The sequence below is a fragment of the Suncus etruscus genome, chromosome 3, assembly GCF_024139225.1.
Source record: "Suncus etruscus isolate mSunEtr1 chromosome 3, mSunEtr1.pri.cur, whole genome shotgun sequence".
Classification (NCBI taxonomy): Eukaryota; Metazoa; Chordata; class Mammalia; order Eulipotyphla; family Soricidae; genus Suncus; species Suncus etruscus.
In genome coordinates, this window is record NC_064850.1 from 137528814 (window position 1) to 137549607 (window position 20794).

At 39.7% G+C, this 20794-nt stretch overlaps 1 protein-coding gene across 1 annotated transcript in view; it reads right to left on the reverse strand.

Annotated features, from left to right (window-relative positions):
- Window positions 1–16123: 16123 nt before the first annotated feature.
- The window catches only part of LDLRAD4 (low density lipoprotein receptor class A domain containing 4), a 337105-nt gene continuing 332434 nt past the window's right edge, over window positions 16124–20794 (reverse strand). The window contains exons 5-6 of the mRNA XM_049770120.1: window positions 18996–19049; window positions 16124–17718 (exon numbers count right to left, since the gene is read on the reverse strand). Of these exons, the coding sequence (XP_049626077.1) occupies window positions 17188–17718; window positions 18996–19049 (585 nt within the window). The 3' untranslated portion in view covers window positions 16124–17187. The remainder of the gene's footprint in view (window positions 17719–18995; window positions 19050–20794) is intronic.

The window sequence follows — 20794 nt, forward strand, 5'->3', positions numbered from 1 at the left end:
GATGTATTGATTATATGTAAGTGAAGAAATTTACTTGATTTTTATCTGGCTGGTCATATTTTTAAAAGTAAATATATATTGCCAGTTTTTCTCTTGGGACGTAAAACTTTGCTGTGAATTGTTTGTATCCTCTTCAGCTAATTCTTCAGCAGAAATGTGAAAAGCTTACTGTTAAAATCAAGTATTAAGCATTAAGTATTATTTCAAACTTGTGCTTTGCAATTAGATACAGATTTGGAGAATGGAAAATAACATTGGGCTGGAGATACAGAGGACCATCCCATGAGCCAGCCTCCATCACTGCTTCTTTATTTGAGAACTACTGTTAATTTCATTATCAAGTAAAATTTTAAATTGTACCTGCTACTATTTTCCCCTTTACATTGAAATATCTTTGTCCAGAGCATTTAATTGAAGTTTCAAAAGAGGGGCTGGAGCAGTTGCACAAGTGGTAAGGCATCTGCCTTGCCCACACCAGCCTAAGACGGACCGCGGTTCAATCCCCTGGCATACATATGATCCCCCTAGCCAGGAGTGATTTCTGAGCACATAGCCAGGGATAACCTCTGAGTGTCATTGAGTGTGGTTGAAAAAAACAAAAGAAAAAAATTTTTTTTTCAAAATAGAGGATCATAAATTATCTACTTTGAATAAAATTCAGGCATTATCATGTATGAGAGTTGCTGGGATCACATGGCTATTTAAGGTTGTATATCTCTGTTTTGTTCTTGCTGGGCTTTTTTTACAATATATATGTGAAAGTCAACATAATGTAAACTTAATGTGGTTTAGTATATATTATATGCATACAAATATATATCACTTTTTTAATTTTTATTGTGGCCAAGTGAATTATAAATCTTTCACAGTAATATTTAAGGTACATAGTTACTGTTTTTACATTATTTCTAACCTTTAAGTGGCCTCTAGTTTGTTTTTACTGTTCTATCATGGCAAGATTATGCTGGACGGGGTCCCCACAAATAATCTTTCTTTTCTTTTTTGGTTGCTGGGTCACACCCGGCAGTGCTCAGGGGTTATGCCTGGCTCTACACTCAGAAATCGCTCCTGGCAGGCTCAGGGGACCATATGGGACGCTGGGATTCGAACCACTGACCTGTATGTGAGAAAAACGCTTTACCTCCATGCTATCTCTCCAGCCCCCCACAGATAATCTTCTAGGGATCATGGCCATTTGGCAGAATTTTGGGGTGTTTTGGGAGTTCAGTGTGTGTGTGTGTGTGTGTGTGTGTGTGTGTGTGTGTGTGTGTGTGTGTCCGTGTCCGTCCGTCCATCCGTCCCACACTAGTCAATGCTCAAGAGTTACTCTTTTGGCTCTGCTCTCAAAAATGACTCCTGGCAGTGTTAGGGGACCATATAGGATACTGAAGATCAAACCTGGGTCAGTCATGTGCAAGGCTATGCTATCACTCTAACTCTTGGCAAGATTTTTGTATTAAATTCATAGTATACCCAAATTTAAATAATACTTAATGGAGGAAATGTTTGTATTTATATTCCTATATAATAGTTATATTGGAATACTTTTTAAAATATATAAATACTTTTAAACTAATATGCTACACCTGGAATCTTAGGGTGACTGGAATGTAAGAGAGCTTTTGGTCTGCTGATGAATAAGGGAATAAGATGGGTTTCTTGTACAAGTGAGGCAAATAGTTTCACATTCACAGCACACTTTAAGCCCTATATGATTTAGAAGATTAAGTGATTTGCACCTTTTATTTTTTTTTTTGGTTTTTGGTTTTTGGGTCATACCCGGCAGCACTCAGGAGTTACTCCTGGCTCTACACTCAGAAATTGCTCCTGGCAGGCTCACGGGACAATATAGGATGCTAGGATTTGAACCACCTTCCATCCTGGGTCGGCTGCATGCAAGGCAAATGCCCTACCACTGTGCTATCTCTTCTGCCCCCCCTGTTTTGCAACTTTGAAAAAATTAAATACTGAGATACTTCTTGGGGCTTTTAATTTTTGTTAATTTAACCACTGACACTTCATCTATTTAAAAATCTTCTCTTTGTTTTAGAGAATTTCTTTTTACTTTTTATATGGCACAGGGTATATTTTCTATTGAGGATTCCTAGCAGTAATAATCCTGAGACTAAAATTTGTTTTTCTTGATCCATCTTTTACTCAGTTTATTTGAGTTGTTTCCATTTATTCTCATAATGTTGTTTTCATCTAGTTACAGAAACTGAGACACCAATGAGTACATTGAAATTCTCTAGGGGAAATGATCTCTAAAGTTGTGAATTCTGACATTAGTTGGCATCAAGAATGTTACTTGTATCCCAGATCAAATGCTATAACTGCCACATTGCTAACTACAGATAACTTTTAAAAGGACACTTATAATATGTTGAGTTTGAAATAGCAGCTAACAATATAGTAATTGTCTCAAGTTGATTATCAAGGCCATAAATAACATAGTTTGCTATGTAGAATAAGCTCTACTTCAATTAAAATAAACCTTATAATTTCAATAACTTGCTATTACTGTGTGACCTACGGTACAGAGCAACCTTTATTTGAAGGGTGTGTCTATATTTAAGTACGATGTAAAGGGACTGTGACTCAGATTCATCTATATAAAGTGAAAATTACTTGTCAACAAATTAACTCAAATGAAAATTAGATTCATAAGAATATTTTTCTTCAGGAATAATAGTCCAACCTCATTAAGTGTAAGAAATTCTTACTGTAATAGCTTTTGATCTAAAATGGTATTGTTTATAGATTTCAATGAAGAAGAGAAAAGATATATGTGCATATGCAGAGTATATAGAGAGAGCTAATGTTTCCTAATGGTGAAAATAATAAAATTATACCTACAAATAAAATATTTGTTAACATAATTTATCTCCATCTTGTTACAAATGAAAGCCGTTTTACTGTAGTTTTTGTTCCAGAGGAAATGGAACATTTTGTTGTCAACTTTCAGCAAAATTGTGAAAGATAATCTCTTGAATTTTGATAGTCTTAATAGTTTGGGCACAAAAAGTGATTGAAGTAAACAAATAAGTGTACATATTAGAAATATGGATCTTTGGGGCTCGAGCGCTTGCAGAAGTGGTAGGGTGTTTGCCTTGCATGCACTAACCTAGGACAGATCTTGGTCGATCCCTGGCATCCCATATGTTTCCCCAAGCCAAAAGCGATTTCTGAGCACATAGCTAGAAGTAACCCCTGGATGTGTTAAAAAAAAAAAAAACCCCAAGAAATAAGGATCTTTGTCCTGTGGTTCTTAGGGGGCCAGATCATCTTATAGTTCTTCATTCAAACATGGTAAATGAGGCCACTGTAGCTTGGCTGCAGTGAAATGGACAGAAGGTGAGTTTTGCAGAAGTTGGACTGAATAGGCACCTTTTCTGATACATTTCTAAATGATAGTTATATTTTATAAATTTTATATTTTAAAATTGTGCTGCTTGGGGTAATTCCTGGCAGTGCTCAGGGGACCATATGTAATGCCAGCAATTGAGCACAGGTTAGCTGTGTGTAATGCAGACACACTACCCACTGCTAGTGCTCCAGCCCTAGTATACACATTTTTTGGTTATTAAAGAATTCTTTTGAAGAACATATTAAATATGTTAACATTTCTTTATTTGGCTACAGATAATGAATATATCAATTTTAAAAAGTTTATTTCAGGGGCCAGAGAGGTGGCGCTAGAGGTAGGTGCCTGCCTTGCAAGCACTAGCCAAGGAAGGACCACGGTTCGATCCCCCAGTGTCCCATATGGTCCCCCAAAGCCAGGGGCAATTTCTGAGCGCTTAGCCAGGAGTACCCCTGAGTATCAAACGGGTGTGGCCCAGAAAACAAAAAAAAAAGTTTATTTTAGATATTTATAACTCCACAAATTAAATTAAAATAGATCAAATGTTATTAAAATTAGCTTGATGCAATTTATTTCAATAATTATTTCAACACTTTGGTTACAAAACTCTTCATAGTTGGGTTTCAGTCATCAAATGTATACTATTTACCAATGTAACTTTCCTGCCACCAATGTTCCCCATTTCCCTCCTCCCCCACCTGTCTTTGAAACAGGCATTCAATTTCTCTCTCACTATCATTGTCCTGGTAGTTGTTGGTACAGTTATTTCTCTAACTGAGCTCCTTACTCTGGTAAGCTTCATATCATGGGCTTGTTCTTTCAGCCCTCATCTCTTATCTCTGGGTATTATTACCATACTGTCTTATTTTTCTTAAATTTCATAGATAAGTGAGACTATTCTGTTGTCTATCTCTTGACTCATTTCACTCAGCATAATAGTCTCCATGTCCACCCATGTATAGGCAGATTTCATGACTTCGCTTTTAACAGCTTGTAATATTCCATTGTGTATATCTACCACAGTTTCCTTAGCCACTTGTCTGCTGTCTGGCATCTGGGTTATTTACAGATTCTAGCTATTGTAAATAGTGCTACAATGAACATAGGGTGTAGAGGGCTTTTTTGTTTGTTTATTAACATCTTTAAGCAACATGGTTACAAACATGTTTGTAGTTGGGTTTCAGTCAACTGAAGTACATCCCTCTTCACCAATGCCAATGCCCTCCTTCCTTCTCCCCCACACCTGCCTGACTTCTATACAGTATTTCTATCACTCACTACCAATATCATGATTGTTGGTGTAGTTATTTTACTAACTGCACTCACTAATCTGTAATAAACTTCAGATCATGAATTGCAGTTTTAAAAACATTTTTATTGATTGATATTCTGTGATTTAAAAACTGCTAATGGGGGCCAGCGAGGTGGTGCTAAAGGTAAGGTGTCTGTCTGCCTTGCAAGCGCTAGCCAAGGATCAAGACTGCGGTTCGATCCCCGGCGTCCCATATGGTCCCCCCAAGCCAGGGGCAATTTCTGAGTGCTTAGCCAGGAGTAACCCCTGAGCATCAAACAGGTGTGGCCCGAAAAACCAAAAAAATAAATAAACTGCTAATGATGGTTTCACATGCACTTAATTCCAAAACCACTCTTATCACTAGTGCACCCACCCACCTCCCTCCTACAAGGACACCAGAGCCTTTCCCTTTCAACCCCCCAAGTCAGCAACACAGTTGCATAGATTAGTTTTCTTTTTTTGTAATTATGGTTAATTAAATATTTTTTAAGTTAAAACACACACACACACAAGTAGTTAAGTGGTTTTCAAACTGGTATCTTCCACCAGATTTTGGTTCCTATCTCCATCTGTGAGTTCACTAGTGCCCAAATTTGAAGATAGCAAAAAAGCTTATGTTGTGAGGGATACTGTGCCCCAACGGAATAAAACGTTCACTTCCTCTGCAGAGGACATTTTCGTATTGTGTTTATTGTGCTCCTGAGTATATCCCTAATAGTGTTGATGCACAATCACGTGGGAGCCCAGTGCCCAGTTTTTTTGAGGACTATCCATACTGCTTTTCAGAACGATTGGACTAGACATTTTTACCAGCAGTACTTGATTGGGGCTGTAGAGATAATACAGAGGGGTAGGGAGCTTGTTTTGCACACAACCTAACCATGTTTGATCCCCAGTATCCCATATGATCTGCTAAGTACACCAGGAGTGATTCCTGTGTGTAGAGCCAGGGGTAATCTATGAGCATCGCTGACTATAGTCTCAAAATGAAAACAAACTAAAAAACTTTATTTTAGTTGACTATCTGCATCACTGTTTTAAATCATATTGGCCTAGATGACCCAGCACAAAAATGTCCAAACAGCAACTGTAGGGCTTGGGGAGAAAGTACAGAGAGTAAGGGACTTCCCTTGGAGGGTGCTGGCCGTAGGAGAGCCATGGCACTACATTTTGTCCTGGATGCCTTCAAGGATCAATCCTGAGCACAGAGCCAGGATTATTTCCTATGCACCACTGGTTATTACCCCCACCTCCCCAAATAGCAAAGTATATACCAAGTTGGAATATATACCCAGGTGAGTACTTAGTATTTTAGCAAGAAAATCACTTCTGTTGGTCCATCTATTATTAAATTGTTGCAAATTAATACTAGGATTTTAAAATTTTTTTGCACATTATATACTGGAGGTATATACTATGCAAATGCAGTGGATTCAAGAATTCAGTTTCTGTTTGAAACTTGGGGGAACCTGCTCCTTTACAAAATTCATCTACCAGGGAATTTGACCCTAGCCGAAATTTGGAAAGGGGGTGTTGGGTCATACCTGGCAATGCTGAGGAGTAATCCCTGGCAGTTACAGGGTATAGAATACTGGGGATCGAGCCCAGGTCAATCCTGTGAAAGGCAAGTGCCCTACCCACTATACCATCACTCAGGTACTGCCCTGATTCTTGAAAAATCTTTCCCCTTAAGCTTATAATTTATATTTGGGAAATGTTGAGTCAGATCAATTGGATAGAAAATTATTTTCGGGGCCGGAGAGATAGCTTGGAGGTAAGGTGTTTACCTTTCATGCAGAAAGTCATTGGTTCGAATCCCAGCGTCCCATATGGTCCCCTGAGCCTGCCAGGAGCGATTTCTGAGCCTGGAGCCAGGAGTTACCCCTTAGCACTGCCGAGTTTGACCCAAATACCAAAAAAAAAAAAAAAAATTTATTAAATTTTATTAAATTAAAAATTTATTATTTTGTGACTTCTGTCAAGTTGGTTCATTTTCACTAATCAAAACAAGATTTTGGAGTGTCTACTTCAGGGTTAGGCTTTGAAAATGGCTGTATTTATTCTTGTGTATCCTTTGACCAATGCTTATGAATTATACTTATGGATCATAATTATTTTGTGGGATTTGTTTGTCTGGCTATTTTGAGAATGATCTATTATAATGAATGCACCTTTGGTCCGAAGTGATAGCACAGTGGTAGGTTGTTTGCTTTGCATGCAGCTGACCCAAGACAGACCCAGGTTCAATCTCCAGGTTCGATCCTCAGTTCAGTCCCATATGGTCCCCTGAGCATGCAAGAGCAAATTTTGAGTGCAGTCAGGAGTAACTCATGAGCGCTGCCGGGTATGGTCCCAAAACCAAAAACCAAAAAAAACCAAGGATGCATCTTGATTTCAGAGCCTTTAGAGTACACCATTCACTGTTCTCTGTTTTGTTGACTTGAATGTTATACACGCAGCCCCACATATCATTCTAAGAATATGTGGTACTCTTTACAGATTAAAGTGCTACGGAACAAGGAAGATAGGAAGCACTTGCCATGTTTTCTCTTCTTTTTTTTTTAAATTCTTCCTTATCTTTTCAAGGTGATCTGAGAGCAAAAGCCAGTTAAGAAATCTCATCTTGGGCCCGGAGAGATAGCACAGCGTGTTTGCCTTGCAAGCAGCTGATCCAGGACCAAAGGTGGTTGGTTAGAATCCTGGTGTCCCATATGGTCCCCTGTGCCTGCCAGGAGCTATTTCTGAGCAGACAGCCAGGAGTAACCCCTGAGCACCGCCGGGTGTGGCCCAAAAAAAAAAAAAAAAAATCTCATCTTATTTAAGATGTTAGGATCACAAGGGATCTTTATTTTGCTCTCCATTTTCTGCTTTGAATTTTAACCGACTTAAAACCAAGAGAATTACAAGTTCTTTGAAGTGAGAAAGAAAAAGCCAAATTTGTGTGAGTGCCATATTTATGATGTCCATGTGGCTAGTCACAAGGCAGCCACCTTTTTACCCTGTCCCTGTGGCATTATCAGAAAACCAGTTCCTGGGTATAAGTAGGACAAAATTTGCTGTTGCAAATGACTGCTATTCTATGATTTTTAACTTTTAGAACAACTACTAAAACCTAGCCTTTAACCTTAATATTTTGAAAAATTATTTTATTCTGATTTAGTTATCAAGAGGGTATTGAAAGGCAGACTCGTATATTTGGTAATTCCATAAAGGTTATTCTAAACTTGATACACAGAAATAACGGCAGAAATACACAGAAATTGCCGTCTATTACTTTGATGCTTCACTTCTCTTCACTCTCTAAATTCGGTTGGTTATGGATATAGAATGCATATATGCCTCATCTGTAGGAGGTCTTCAGTTCTATCACTGGCACATTTCCCCCTCCCCAAAAATATTTAAAAAATAAGATCACATTCTCTAAATACAAAAATATACTCCGCTTTTGTTTTATGCATTTGAGATTCTGTAATGATTGAAGTTTGTTTTGACTAATTGAAGTCAGTATTTTTGTGTAGATACTTCTGTGAGTTCATTGTGACTGTTGTTTTGCATCTCAAAATTGAGGTGACAGTGGTTGTCCTGTAAGGCTGCTGGAGGAAGGTCTGAGAAGTCCTCAAATACCAATTCCCTGCTCCCCTTCAGCTGTGTCTGGAGATGGAATTATAGGGTTCTGTCACCATGGTGCCCCAACAACATGAACTTTTTATTTCTCTGTTACAGGTGGGTGCAGGATATGGTGAGTCATAACTTGCATTCCTAGCATCTTTTGGTTCAAAAATAAGGAACAAAATTTTTTTGAAAATATGCAATTCTTTTGTTCTCAGAACCTAATACGACTTTTGTTGAAAAGCCAAGACTTTTAAAAGAACTATTTTGGAAACATTTTCAACTCATTGGAGACCTGTCATAAACCCCAGGCTTAGAGGGAATTTACATAGAACTAGAACTGCAAGCAAGCTAGATGTCTTTTCCTCTCACTCAAGTAAAGGGCATTTTGAAATACTTTGGGGCTATTTGTTGGTTTTGTTTGTTCATTAGTTAGTTTTTCAGTGATGTTCTTTGGTTTTGTTTCTTTTCTTAATTTCTTAAATTGTTTTATTTAAGCACCTTAGTTACAGAAGTGTTCAAAGTTGGGCTTCATGGAATATACACCATGCTTCACCAGTGCATCATTGCCCTCCCACTCCCCCATCCCCACCTGTCTCTGGAGCAGGCATTTTACTTCTCTGTCTCCCCTTTCTCTCCCTCTTTCTTTCCCTCTTTCTCTCCTATTTCTCTTCCTCTTTATCCCCTTTCAGTCCCAGTTCATGTTGGTTTGGTGTGTTTTTAGTGTTTTGGGTTTTTTTTGCAGCTAAATCCAAGTTAATAATATTCCTCAACAGTTTTTGCTGGTACTTTCCTTCTTTTGGCTTTTTAATTTCAAATTTGTGCTTCTTTTAGTCTTTTTTTTAAAGAGTGATAGGAAATGGAGGGAACAACTACCTTTTAGCTTTTTTTTTTTTTTTTTTTTTTTTTGTGGTTACAGAAAGCAAACATCCATTTTTCCATGCTGCAGTATTGAAGTTTTGCCATCTGCCTATTCAGTGCTGGTGTCTTGTTACCATCTGGGTTGACCTTGGCAAAGCAGTTAGTAGCTATTTTCAAACACTATAATCCTAAATTGAGAGCAAGTATTTTAGATGTTGGCAACTCTCTATACTTAATACTTAAGTTGTCTTTTTAATAATGTGAGTATCTGACCTCGAGAAATTCCCCCATTGCCTCATGGTAAAGTGAGTTCTCTCTTTCCTTTGCCCAGTGTGGAGACTCAAATTAGGATCACAAAGTATGAGCTTGTTTGTGACATACTTGGAACCAGTCAGATGAAATTATTTTACTGGAGACATATAGGCACAATGGAAGGCATCAAAAGGTAGCATTTGTGTCAAACTTGAGCACAAGTCCAGCATATTATCCCTGATGAACAATTAGGTTTCACCAAAAGACATAAATTGAGGTCTGAAACTTTGAAAATGAGCACTGTAGCACCATCCACTTCATACACAAAGTGTGCGATCCTGCAGTTCCTTGCAAAATCCTTCAGTGTCCTGTTACATGTGCTCTGGGCACCATGACTGAGGGACCTGATTGGCTAAGCTTATGGGTTGCTTCTGCGTGTGTCTTTTCCCTTGTGAGGTCAGTTTGCTTAGTTTGCTTGCAGGAAGCTATCTGCTATCTTGGACAATGCCTCTGCATGGGAATGCAGGGTGGGGGACAGTGTTCTCCTAGTTCTATTCCTCTGACACACTTTTGCTGTACCAAGTTGAAGATCTTGTGGATAGTTTAGATTGTGCTAATCTGGATAGCATTCTACAGGAAAACAGTTATGTCTGTAGCAAGAAACAAACTTGGGCCTGGGTTCTAGATACATCAAAAAATAGGTTTCCTAGAGTATTAGAATGTATATAATGCCAAGGCTCTCAGAGGGTATCTGTTCCCTGTGGACATCTGGGTATTAATGTTGGCTCTTATTCATGTTATGAACTGAGTCTAGTTTTGGGGTGATAGTCATTCAGAAATGGGTTCTCAGTGAAATGAGGCAGTTCTCAATGCTTCTCCCATATATGGTCAGATCAGAGGATGAACAGTAAAAGTTCTCTGTAGAAACAAGAATTGAGAAAAGAAGCTGGTGAATTGATCTGAGAAGACTTGTTTGTTTAAAGCAGAAGATAATGATTTTTAAAGAGTCAGAGATTAAAATCTGGGGGAAAGTTAGGAACCATGAGATAGCTTTCTTTGAGAAGGGTTTTAAATACAGGCACTTTTTTTCTGCATACTTTGTTTTAGGAAAATTACACACACACACAAAAAAAGACATGTCTATGCCATTGAATATTTTTAATGATTTTTGGAGCTATGGTTTGACCACAGCATCAAGAACAAGCAGAAAAAGCTGATTTCATAACTAACAAACAGCACTTAGAGCAACATCTTTCCTTTAAAGTATTGCAATTACAGACCATAGGTCTAAGAACTACATCACTCACCATTGCTCAGTCAAAAGAGGCAGATACACAACAGTTGGAAATCTTTTACTGTAACTGGGATTATGTTGAAAAGTAAGCACAGATGGCTGTTTTAAAAGACTTTAATGACTTCTGATTATCGTATCTCACATAAACAACTATTAAAACATCCGAAATACAGTTGTACTTTTTCAGTAGACTGCTTTATAATAAAACAAATTAACTAAATGCTGTGACTAATATTGTAAATATTTAAGAGCCTTAAATGAGACAGGTACACACATAGAAAATATAATTTATGAAAGCATGAAATGAAAAAAAACTAGCAAATACCAACAAGCACATTAAAAGGAACCAGTATTATTAATAGTAATTTAAGCTTCAGTCAGTTCTGTAGAAAGAAAGCAAAGGTGTAGTAACAAATTTTAGTGCCTCTGAGTCTAGAACATTCTCTGATGATCATGCCCAATAGTTCTCCCAAAAGATGGAGCTTGATTTGAAATGGGACCTCTGCAATGCAGTGAAGCAGCCAGCGTGTGTGATTGGGATAGAGAACACACGAGGAATTCTCTTTGCATGGCCCTTTCAGAACTAGGAGGCAGGCCTACTCTTAGTCCATTCAACATTAAGAGTTGCATTGTGGAGGCATTTTCAGTGTAAGAATAATCAGTCATACTTTATTTTCTGAAGGATAGGTGTATGATTCTGTCAGAATCACACCATAAAGCAAATTAAAAAAAATGTTAAATTGATTCAAATTTAAATCCTCTGGTGACAATAAACTGGAACTACAGATCAGATGGGCAAAATGTCACTGCCTATATGGACAACACTGGCAAGAATGCCCACATTCACAATCAACAGAGGTTTTAATGAACATATGAAAGCTTTTTTTTTCTCTTTTTAGTATTAGAATATTTGAAGCTAAGTGCAGAGGTCACAGACACGAAAAAACTGAGCTGGAAGATGCTGCATTTGAGAGGTGTGATGTAACATGCAATCAAAGATGGAATCCTAATGGCAAAACCTAATTCTTTTTCTGTGTCAAGGTCACCCTCAGACACCACAAAGAATGGAGCTAAGATTCTTTAATCGTATGACTTACAGCCAATTATCTTCTAGTGATAACTTAGAACAAAACATTTTCTCTAAGAATGGGATCTGAAGTGGACTTGTTTTTCCTGAGGTATTTATTCTTTCCCTACACACTACGTGAGTTCATCAATGCCACAGCTTCAACTTGTAAAGAAAAAGGCACAGAGAGACTTGGGGGCACAGATAGTCATAAATGCCTCTGTACTGAACATAGTTCTCTGCTGCAGGCCAATTTACTTCATCTGACAATATGTTAAATTTCATAACATGTGTACTTTGTACCGGTGGGCTACTGTTTTTGTTCCTACCATATGAAAATCTTTTCATAGAAAGCAAGTTGAAAAATTGTTTTCTCTGACTAACCAACACTGTTCCAAATGAGCATTAAGTATACGTAATTAAGAAGCATCTTGTGGCAACCAAAAAGCTGTAGGGTTCTTTTAATATTTTTTAAAAGTTTTCACATCAAAAATGCAACTCTCAATTGCTATATATATATATATATATATATATATATATATATATATATATATATATATATATATATGCTGGTCATAAACTGTGGCTTGCTTGTTCAGAATTCTTTCCCTTGTGTTATAATATTGAAATTTAATAGGAAAATAAACTACATAGACTTTTATCTGTATGCATTCATTTGCAAATTTCCTTACAAAAGAGGACAAAGCACATAGGCATTCACAAATTCTATGCCATTTCTGTTAAAATTGGTATCTATACATTATATTACAGTATTAACAATTTGTTGTTCTACCCATTGGGTAGGGATATGTGTATAATATATTCAAGTTATATACAGCACCTTACAAATAAAAACAGGAAAAGACAGACAACTGAAAAAGCACCATTGTAAGTGAGGCACAACAAAGGTTGGGCATGGGATGCAGCAGTGGGTAGTGATGCTGACACCAGATGGGAAATGCCTTGTTACTGAAAAACTGACATGCAGAGCTCTTAGAAATGATCGGCATCTTAGTAACAAGAATGACTAGAGTGGAGTCATCTTTATGGAACACTAATCCTCTACCACAGCACACAGAAACACACTGCACAAGGAGAGGAAGAGGGAAGACGAGGCTTTCAAAACAAGGCCTTCCTGCACAGACAACAGCTTCCTGAAGCAGCAACCTGGAAAACAGCAGCAGCAGCAGCAGCAGCAGCAGAGCAGCAACGCCTAACTGAGCCTGGCACAGAAATGATACACAGGAACTAAGTCACTTTGGGCAATAAAGAAACATAAGCAGAAGCTCTTCTTCCTAACCCCTGGAGGTGCTAGCACAGCAGGCCATGCTGTTGGGGCCTGCCTCTCTATTCTAGTGGCAGCAAGATTGTGTTGCAACGTGAATGAGAGAGACAGAGCTGGAGAAACTATGCTCTGGGACCCAGAAGAAAGCAATTTCTGAATCTGGGATCTTGGTGAGTCTTCCTTATGCCAAGGAAGGGAGAAGTACCAACTTGCCCCCCCCCACTAATGTTGGTCTTAATTCACCACAGCATGGCCACCCAGGAGAGCTGGTAAGGGCATTCTAGCTGCCCAGCAAGAGTTGGGGACACAGATTAAGGAGGCCACAGGCAACTGGGGTTATATCACCACACAATGTTGTGTGCCAAGTGCTGGCACATTTCTCATTTGTGTCACGCAAACTACCCAAATTAATAACAAAGATACGTGTCTTGCCACTTCAGACACTGCTGAGTTTTAGAAATTTTGAAGAAATGAATGGAATACCTGGTGGAGCTGCTGTTGGCACTCTAGGAGGCAAACCTGAAGCAGCAATCTAGACTTGAGAGAGAGAGAGAGAGAGAGAGAGAGAGAGAGAGAGAGAGAGAGAGAGAGAGAGAGAGAGAGAGAGAGAGAGAGAGAGACCCTATCTTCTAGCCCATAAGCTAGAGCCTTGAGGTTCAGGGGTTCACACAGTTTTTGGATGCATGGCCAGGGTAATGGGAGAAGTGGGGGAGCTGGTATGAGCCCCATTTGATTAGAGAATGGCTTTAAAAGTGCTCTAGACTCTAGGTCTCTACCCAAGAATGGAAGAAATGGAATCAACTACTGCTTTAGTAGGAAGGCAGAGATTTGAATGGTTTCACCTAAAGCAGAAACATTTTCTAAAAGTGCTTTTGAGTCTTTTCATACTTATGAAGAGAAAATGAAAGTGCTAAAGAGGGATCGAAGATTTTAGTAGCTCCAAGGTGCTCATTTGGGTGCTGCCCTCCTATGCTGGTGTTTGAGGTCCTCCCAGGCAATTCCCCTTGGGCCTTATTTTGTCTCCCGACTTATCTGAGCTAAACTGACTAGCCAGGCATTTAGTACTCACAAATACTAGGTATGCAACATTTTCTGCTACACTGGAATGTCTATGGCTGGTGTCCACTGTGTACACATGGTGAGGCAGGTGTGCTTTACCAGCTGTTTTAACATGTTTGGCAGGGATAAGAAGACTAGATTAGCTTTGAGAATAATTTTGTTTAACAAAATCTCATTTGACTTAGAACTGCTTCAGTATCTGAAGAATACCAGAAAAACAAATAGATGCTTTCTGGAAAAGCAAGTCCATGACTTGAAGACTTTGCGTCTGGAAATTAGACTCAAAGTGCCTTGGGAAGTATCTGAGATAATGGGAAAAAAGCTCAGGAGTAATCGCTTTCAGTACAGCCTTTTGACACTACTCAAAGAATAAATCTATCATTGGTTGCTTAAATCCTGGTCTCCTCTAGACTGTACAGACCCTCAGGGTCCCTAGCAGCTAGCAGGCTTTTCAGAAAACTAGACTGTCAACACATTTTCACTTTCACCCTACCAGAAGGTGGCGACAGAACACAGGCAGAATAGCCACACCCTTCAAAAGAGCTTGTAGCTGTCTGTCACCTTTCCCTTTGTATGGCAAGTAAACTTATTGAACATAACCACCTTGGCTTTCAAATAAAATAGTTACAGAGGACCAGCCTCAAAGACATGGCTCGATGCGTACAAATCTTAAATAACTAATTCTATGGCATGGCTGAGTGGGAGGTACCGCTCTTTTAAAGGACCTTTGAAAATGATTTCAAAGTTCTTGCAGTACCATGAAATCTGCAAAACATAGACTTAAAAAAAAATAGATGGATAAGTGACGAAGGCATTTACAAGCTTCCGAGCTGAGCTCATTACTAGAACAGGTAGAAAAGTCTTGTAAAACTATTTTGAGCTAGAGCTGGGCTGGGATCACCAAACTACCCAAATTGTGGGCAAGCTTGGAAGGATGATGTCATCCACCAACCTTGCCCTTGGGAGGATGACATCATCAGCTCACCTCACCTCACACTGCTTCAGAAGGACCACCTGATTCATAATCTACCAAGTCCCAAACTAAGGCAAGTGCTTCCTAATCACATCTCACAAGGGCCTCTAGGTGTTTTAAAGCACCAGAGTCAGGAGGCTTCTGCCTCCTCAGGCGCCAAGTCAAGGCTCCCTGGGCCCTGCCCCATTCAACTGCCCTCTGCCCACCTCAGCACACTCACAGTTTACAGTTTGAGTTGTTATCACTGTGGCTGAACTAGCGCTAATGTGAGCGCTGAAATGGATGAATCCAAAAGAAATCCCACTTGTCCAAAGGACAGGTAAGACCAAGAGAAGTTACATAAGGAGCAGAGGGCAACGGCCAGGATCCAGAACCATCCCTTCACCTCTCAGCACATCTCACTGTCACTTTATGAAGAAACAGTCTTGGAGATTCTCATAGGACCCTCATGGGTATACTTAGCACAGTGCTCAGTGTCACTGCATCATTCCATTCACTGTGTCATCAGCATCTCAGCACAAATTAGGCTCCCAGAAACCCTGGACCAGAGAGCACTGGCCAGTTCTACTGGCTCTTATTGATATCTAGGCAGATGCTTATGTTCATAGAAGAAACTTCTTTATTGTCCAGAAAAATACATGTTTGTAAATATCAGTAGTAGTAAAACTAACCATATGGAAGTTGTCTAGTTGCATTTGAACTGCGGGTTGTGCTTTTTTTTTTTTTTTTTTTTTTTTTTTTTGTCCTGTGCTCTTAAAATAGCTACCCATAGTGCAGAGCTTGGCACTGGTCTGCTTCCGGCCACATGGCCAAGGCTAAGAACAACCCCCACAAGTTTAGTTGCATCTGAGTACAGCATCCCAGGAATGCAGTGCTGGCACTTGTGAAGTGCAATGGCTTATATCATGCCAGCAGTATGGTGCTCGTCACGCAGTTCCTGGGGCTTTCAGACCAGGAAGAACCACTTATATGCTTGTAGGCAAGGAGTGGCTGCTACCACCTTGGGAGGGAGAGACACAGGGGGCTATGCTGAGTTCATAGTTCAACAGTATTCCAAGTAACCACCTTGCATTTCAAACAATTTATTGCATAAAATAATGTGTATATCTGAGTATGCTTCATGCTACAGTGAAAATTAAAAAAAAACACTAAGTCACTCAAGAAGCTGCACTGTGGAGGCTGAGGACAGTGCTGCATGATGCTGGAGACAGAAATACATGTTAATAAAATATGCAACCCAAGGCTAGCAGAATAACTTAATAAATCAAAATGCTGGAGTTTAAGATTTCCTATCTTCCACTCCTGAAGTCTCAGATGCTTCAGTGAGGCACTGCTATTTGCTACAAATTCTTGCAACCAAAGTGCCTTTCTTGATTTATGTTAAGTTGGCATATGCGATGCTACATCCCTACGCATCTTTACTTGTGTGCATATGGGGAATACTCCAGCGTATTCCTTGGGCCTAATAATAATCCACAGGTGAAAAAAACAACATACAGAACTTCACATAAAACAGTTCCCTCATACATATTTTAAACATTTAGATAGTGCAACTTTGAAAACACATCATCACAACACAAAGTAACTCCTTGCATTCATCTAACTTCTCCACTTGATACCTTGGCACACAAAACAGGAATTTTGAATCATATTTTTAAAACAAAATAAAAGTTCCACACCTTGGGAGAAAAAGCAAACTGGCCAATTCTTCCCTATGATAATATATAATAATGCTTCCTTCTTTATTCAGTTAATTATAAAAATGGCCATTTTGGCTGCTTTCTCTGCAAAGTTTCCTTTCATAGTTAAATAAATCAAATACCTCTGTGGGTTTTGTTTCATGATATCTTAAAGCATCCCTTTCTCTGTTGTACCCACACCCACCCCTTACCAAAAATCATCCCTCTCCCCCCCACCCCATCCCAAGGCCTGCTCCCAAAGAAACACTGTTAGCGGTCAGACCAGATTGAATTTGTAGGATTTCACTCGAGACTGCATGCAGTTCCCCTGGAAGGAATCAGAAACAAAGACCACATTTGCACATTTGGTTTTACTCGGTGCAGCGCGTAAAACTGAGCCACACAGTGCCCGGAGCAGAGGGGCCACGGGTGGTAGAGTCTCCTCTCAGCTCTAGACGAGGTTCCCAGGCTTTCGGTCCTTGCCCTGGATGGTCACCATGGTGCTCCCGGACCCATCAGGCTGGAAGGGCAGTCGGCTGCCGCGGGGGGCGTGGCTGTGCTGGTGATGGAAAAAAGAGGAGCCTGGGTAGTGACCCATCACCTCGCTGTACGTGGGGGGTGGCCCTTCCATCCTCCCGTTACTGCTACAAGTGCTGGCACTGATGCCCGAATTGCTGCTGGGCGGGCATGGGCCCCCGTGGTACACAGAAATGTCGATCAAATCGCTATCAAATATGGTCCTGTTGGGCGGGGCCCTGACAGATTCTCGGTTGAGTTCCATCTGCTGCTCAGGGTCCCGGAGTTGCAGGGTGCAGGGCCCCTGGTATGGCGGCGGCTCCTCCCCATCGGACAGCGAGATGGTGGGGGGCAGGTCAATTTCATGCTGCACATAAGGGTAGGTGGGCTGGAAGCGGCTGAAACGATCCCTCTGGATAAAGGATGGGGCAGTGAATCTGTCCCGCGAACGAGGGGCATACATGATCTGCAAGGATAAGGAGAAGTTGTCCCATCAATTACTTAGTATTAAAAAAAAAAAAAAAAGGTTTAAATATAGGGTCAGAGCTATAACACAGCTAGTAGGATGCTTGGCTTGCAAGCAGCCAACAGGGGGTTTAATCACTAGCATCCCATATGTCCTCCAGAGACTGCCAGGGGTGTCCCTGAGCTCAGAACCATGAGTAGGTGCTGAGGGCCACAAGGGGTAACCCCCAAACCAAAATAAGTAAATGGGGAGGGGCAGAACTATAGTACATAGTACAGTGGGTGGGCACAGACCCTCAATTCCCAGAATTCTATATGGTCCCCTGTGCACCACCGGGAATAATACCTGAGCACAGAGCCAGAAATAATCTCTAAACCCTACTGGATGTGACCCAAAGCCAAAAACAAACAAACAAAACCAATAGAAATGGTTTAAGTAGGAGCCAGAATGATAGTACAGAGGGCAATCCCCTATGGTCCCTGGAAGTCACCAGGAATAATCCCTGAGTGCTGAGCAAGAAGTAACCTCTGATTTCCTCTGGGAGTGGCTCCCCAAACATAAAAAAATAGCAAAAATGTGGTTAAAATGATTGTATGTTCACTCTTATATATAGGCTTCTATAAATTAATTTTTTCTGGAGTTGGGGCCAGAGAAACAGTACAGTGGGTAGGATGTTTGTCTTGCATGCAGCCAATCAGGGTTAGGTCCCTGACATCTCATATGGTCCCCCAACCCCATCAGGAATGATGAGTTAGGAGAAATCTCTGAGCACCAAGTTAACTGGTGGTTTAATCTTAGTAACTGATGAACAGTATACCCAGAAAAACCATAATTAGGATTTGTTTCCAAATGAATTCAGTCGTTACATGTTTTATGTAATCTCATAAATTCTACAATGCATTTATCTTCAAGAAAAATGAGAGGCTATCCATTATATAAAACACATGTATCTCCATCCATTGATTTCTCTCATGATAATTTATCATCATATTTATGAGATCATGTAAATGAATGATTCTCAACCTTTTGTTAAGGATCTTTAACACAAATAATTCATAGGATAATTCTGAGAGAAACTCCTTTCCTAACTTTTAAACCCAACTCAGAGGTATATGTTTTCATTAAATGTGCTACTTTTGAGTATATCTGCTGTAATAAAATGAACCCTTACACAAAATTTTTGCAATGATTTCATTCATTCCTCCCTCCATTATACACATAGGGTCCAGAAGCCACCTTCAGCCACACCCTACTACCCTCATCTGTCCACCCCTTACCTCTGAAGCACCTGGTCCAGGTCCAGAATTGTCTGATGGCCACAGGCGTCCTTCCTGGTAGGATGTGCAGGCAGCAGAGGGGAAAAATCACAAGAAAAAATGAGTTTCATAAAGCAGCACCCCAAGTCAAGGGTCCAATTTCTCTTTGAGAGAAGCAGACCTAACTTAAGACAGAGAGCAAAGAACAAATCGCCTTTTTTATATGTAAGATAAAAAAAATGGGGAGCATTGAGAGTTAGTTCTAGAGAAAGAAAGCTAGAAAGTTAAGGTCTGGGTATAAGGCATTGAAGTAGACTGGATTTAACGAGAACTGAAGTCAAACATTGTTTTTCAATTCTCATATTGAAAGATGGTCATCAAACTTAGTCATTAAATTTAGTAAAGCCAAGATAAGGACAGAATTTAGGAGATTTAAGATTTTATGTGGATAATTTCCTCCCCCCACATCCCTGAACCCCAACACACACACACACACACACACACACACACACACACACACACACACCAATGAAATGTCTCAAGGTCCACTGACTGGCTTCCAAATTGAAAAAAGATTCCAACCAGCATTTTCTAGGGATATTTTCTTCAGTAGCCGACATCTCATTGCTGAGCATTTTCTTTAAAAACTGTCTCACCTGACTGACCAGGTGATGAGTAGACATTATGAAGGGCCATTTTTATTTATTTATTTTTTTAGCTGGTAAGAGTTTTAATTATTATAGCAATTTTCTTTTTTTTATATTTTATTTAAACACCTTGATTACATGCATGATTGTGTTTGGGTTTCAGTCATGTAAAGAACACTACCCATCAGCAGTGCAACATTCCCATCACCAATGTCCCAAGTGTCCCTCCTCCCCACCCAACCCCTGCCTGTACTCTAGACAGGCTTTCCATTTCCCTCATACATTCTCATTATTAGGACAGTTCAAAATGTAGTTATTTCTCTAACTAAACTTATCACTCTTTGTGGTGAGCTTCCTGAGGTGAGCTGGAACTTCCAGCTCTTTCCTCTTTTGTGTCTGAAAATTATTATTGCAAGAATGTCTTTCATTTTTCTTAAAACCCATAGATGAGTGAGACCATTCTGTGTTTTTCTCTCTCTCTCTCTGACTTATTTCACTCAGCATAATAGATTCCGTGTACATCCATGTATAGGAAAATGTCATGACTTCATCTCTCCTAACAGCTGCATAATATTCCATTGTGTATATGTAGCACAGTTTTTTTAGCCATTCATCTGTTGAAGGGCATCTTGGCTGTTTCCAGAGTCTTGCTATGGTAAATAGTGCTGCAGTGAATATAGGTATAAGGAAGGGGTTTTTGTATTGTATTTTTGTGTTCCTAGGGTATATTCCTAGGAGTGGTATAGCTGGATCGTATGGGAGCTCGATTTCCAGTTTTTGGAGGAATCTCCATATCGCTTTCCATAAAGGTTGAACTAGATAGCATTCCCACCAGCAGTGAATAAGAGTTCCTTTCTCTCCACATCCCCACCAACACTGTTAATTCTCATTCTCTGTGATGTGTGCCATTCTCTGTGGTGTGAGGTGGTACCTCATAGTTGTTTTGATTTGTATCTCCCTGATGATTAGTGATGTGGAGCATTTTTTTATGTGTCCTTTGGCCATTTGTATTTCTTCTTTGTCAAAGTGTCTGTTCATTTCTTCTCCCCATTTTTTGATGGGATTAGATTTTTTTTTCTTGTAAATTTCTGTCAGTGCCTTGTATATTTTGGAGATTAGCCCCTTATCTGATGGGTATTGGGTGAATAGTTTCTCCCACTCAGTGGGTGGCTC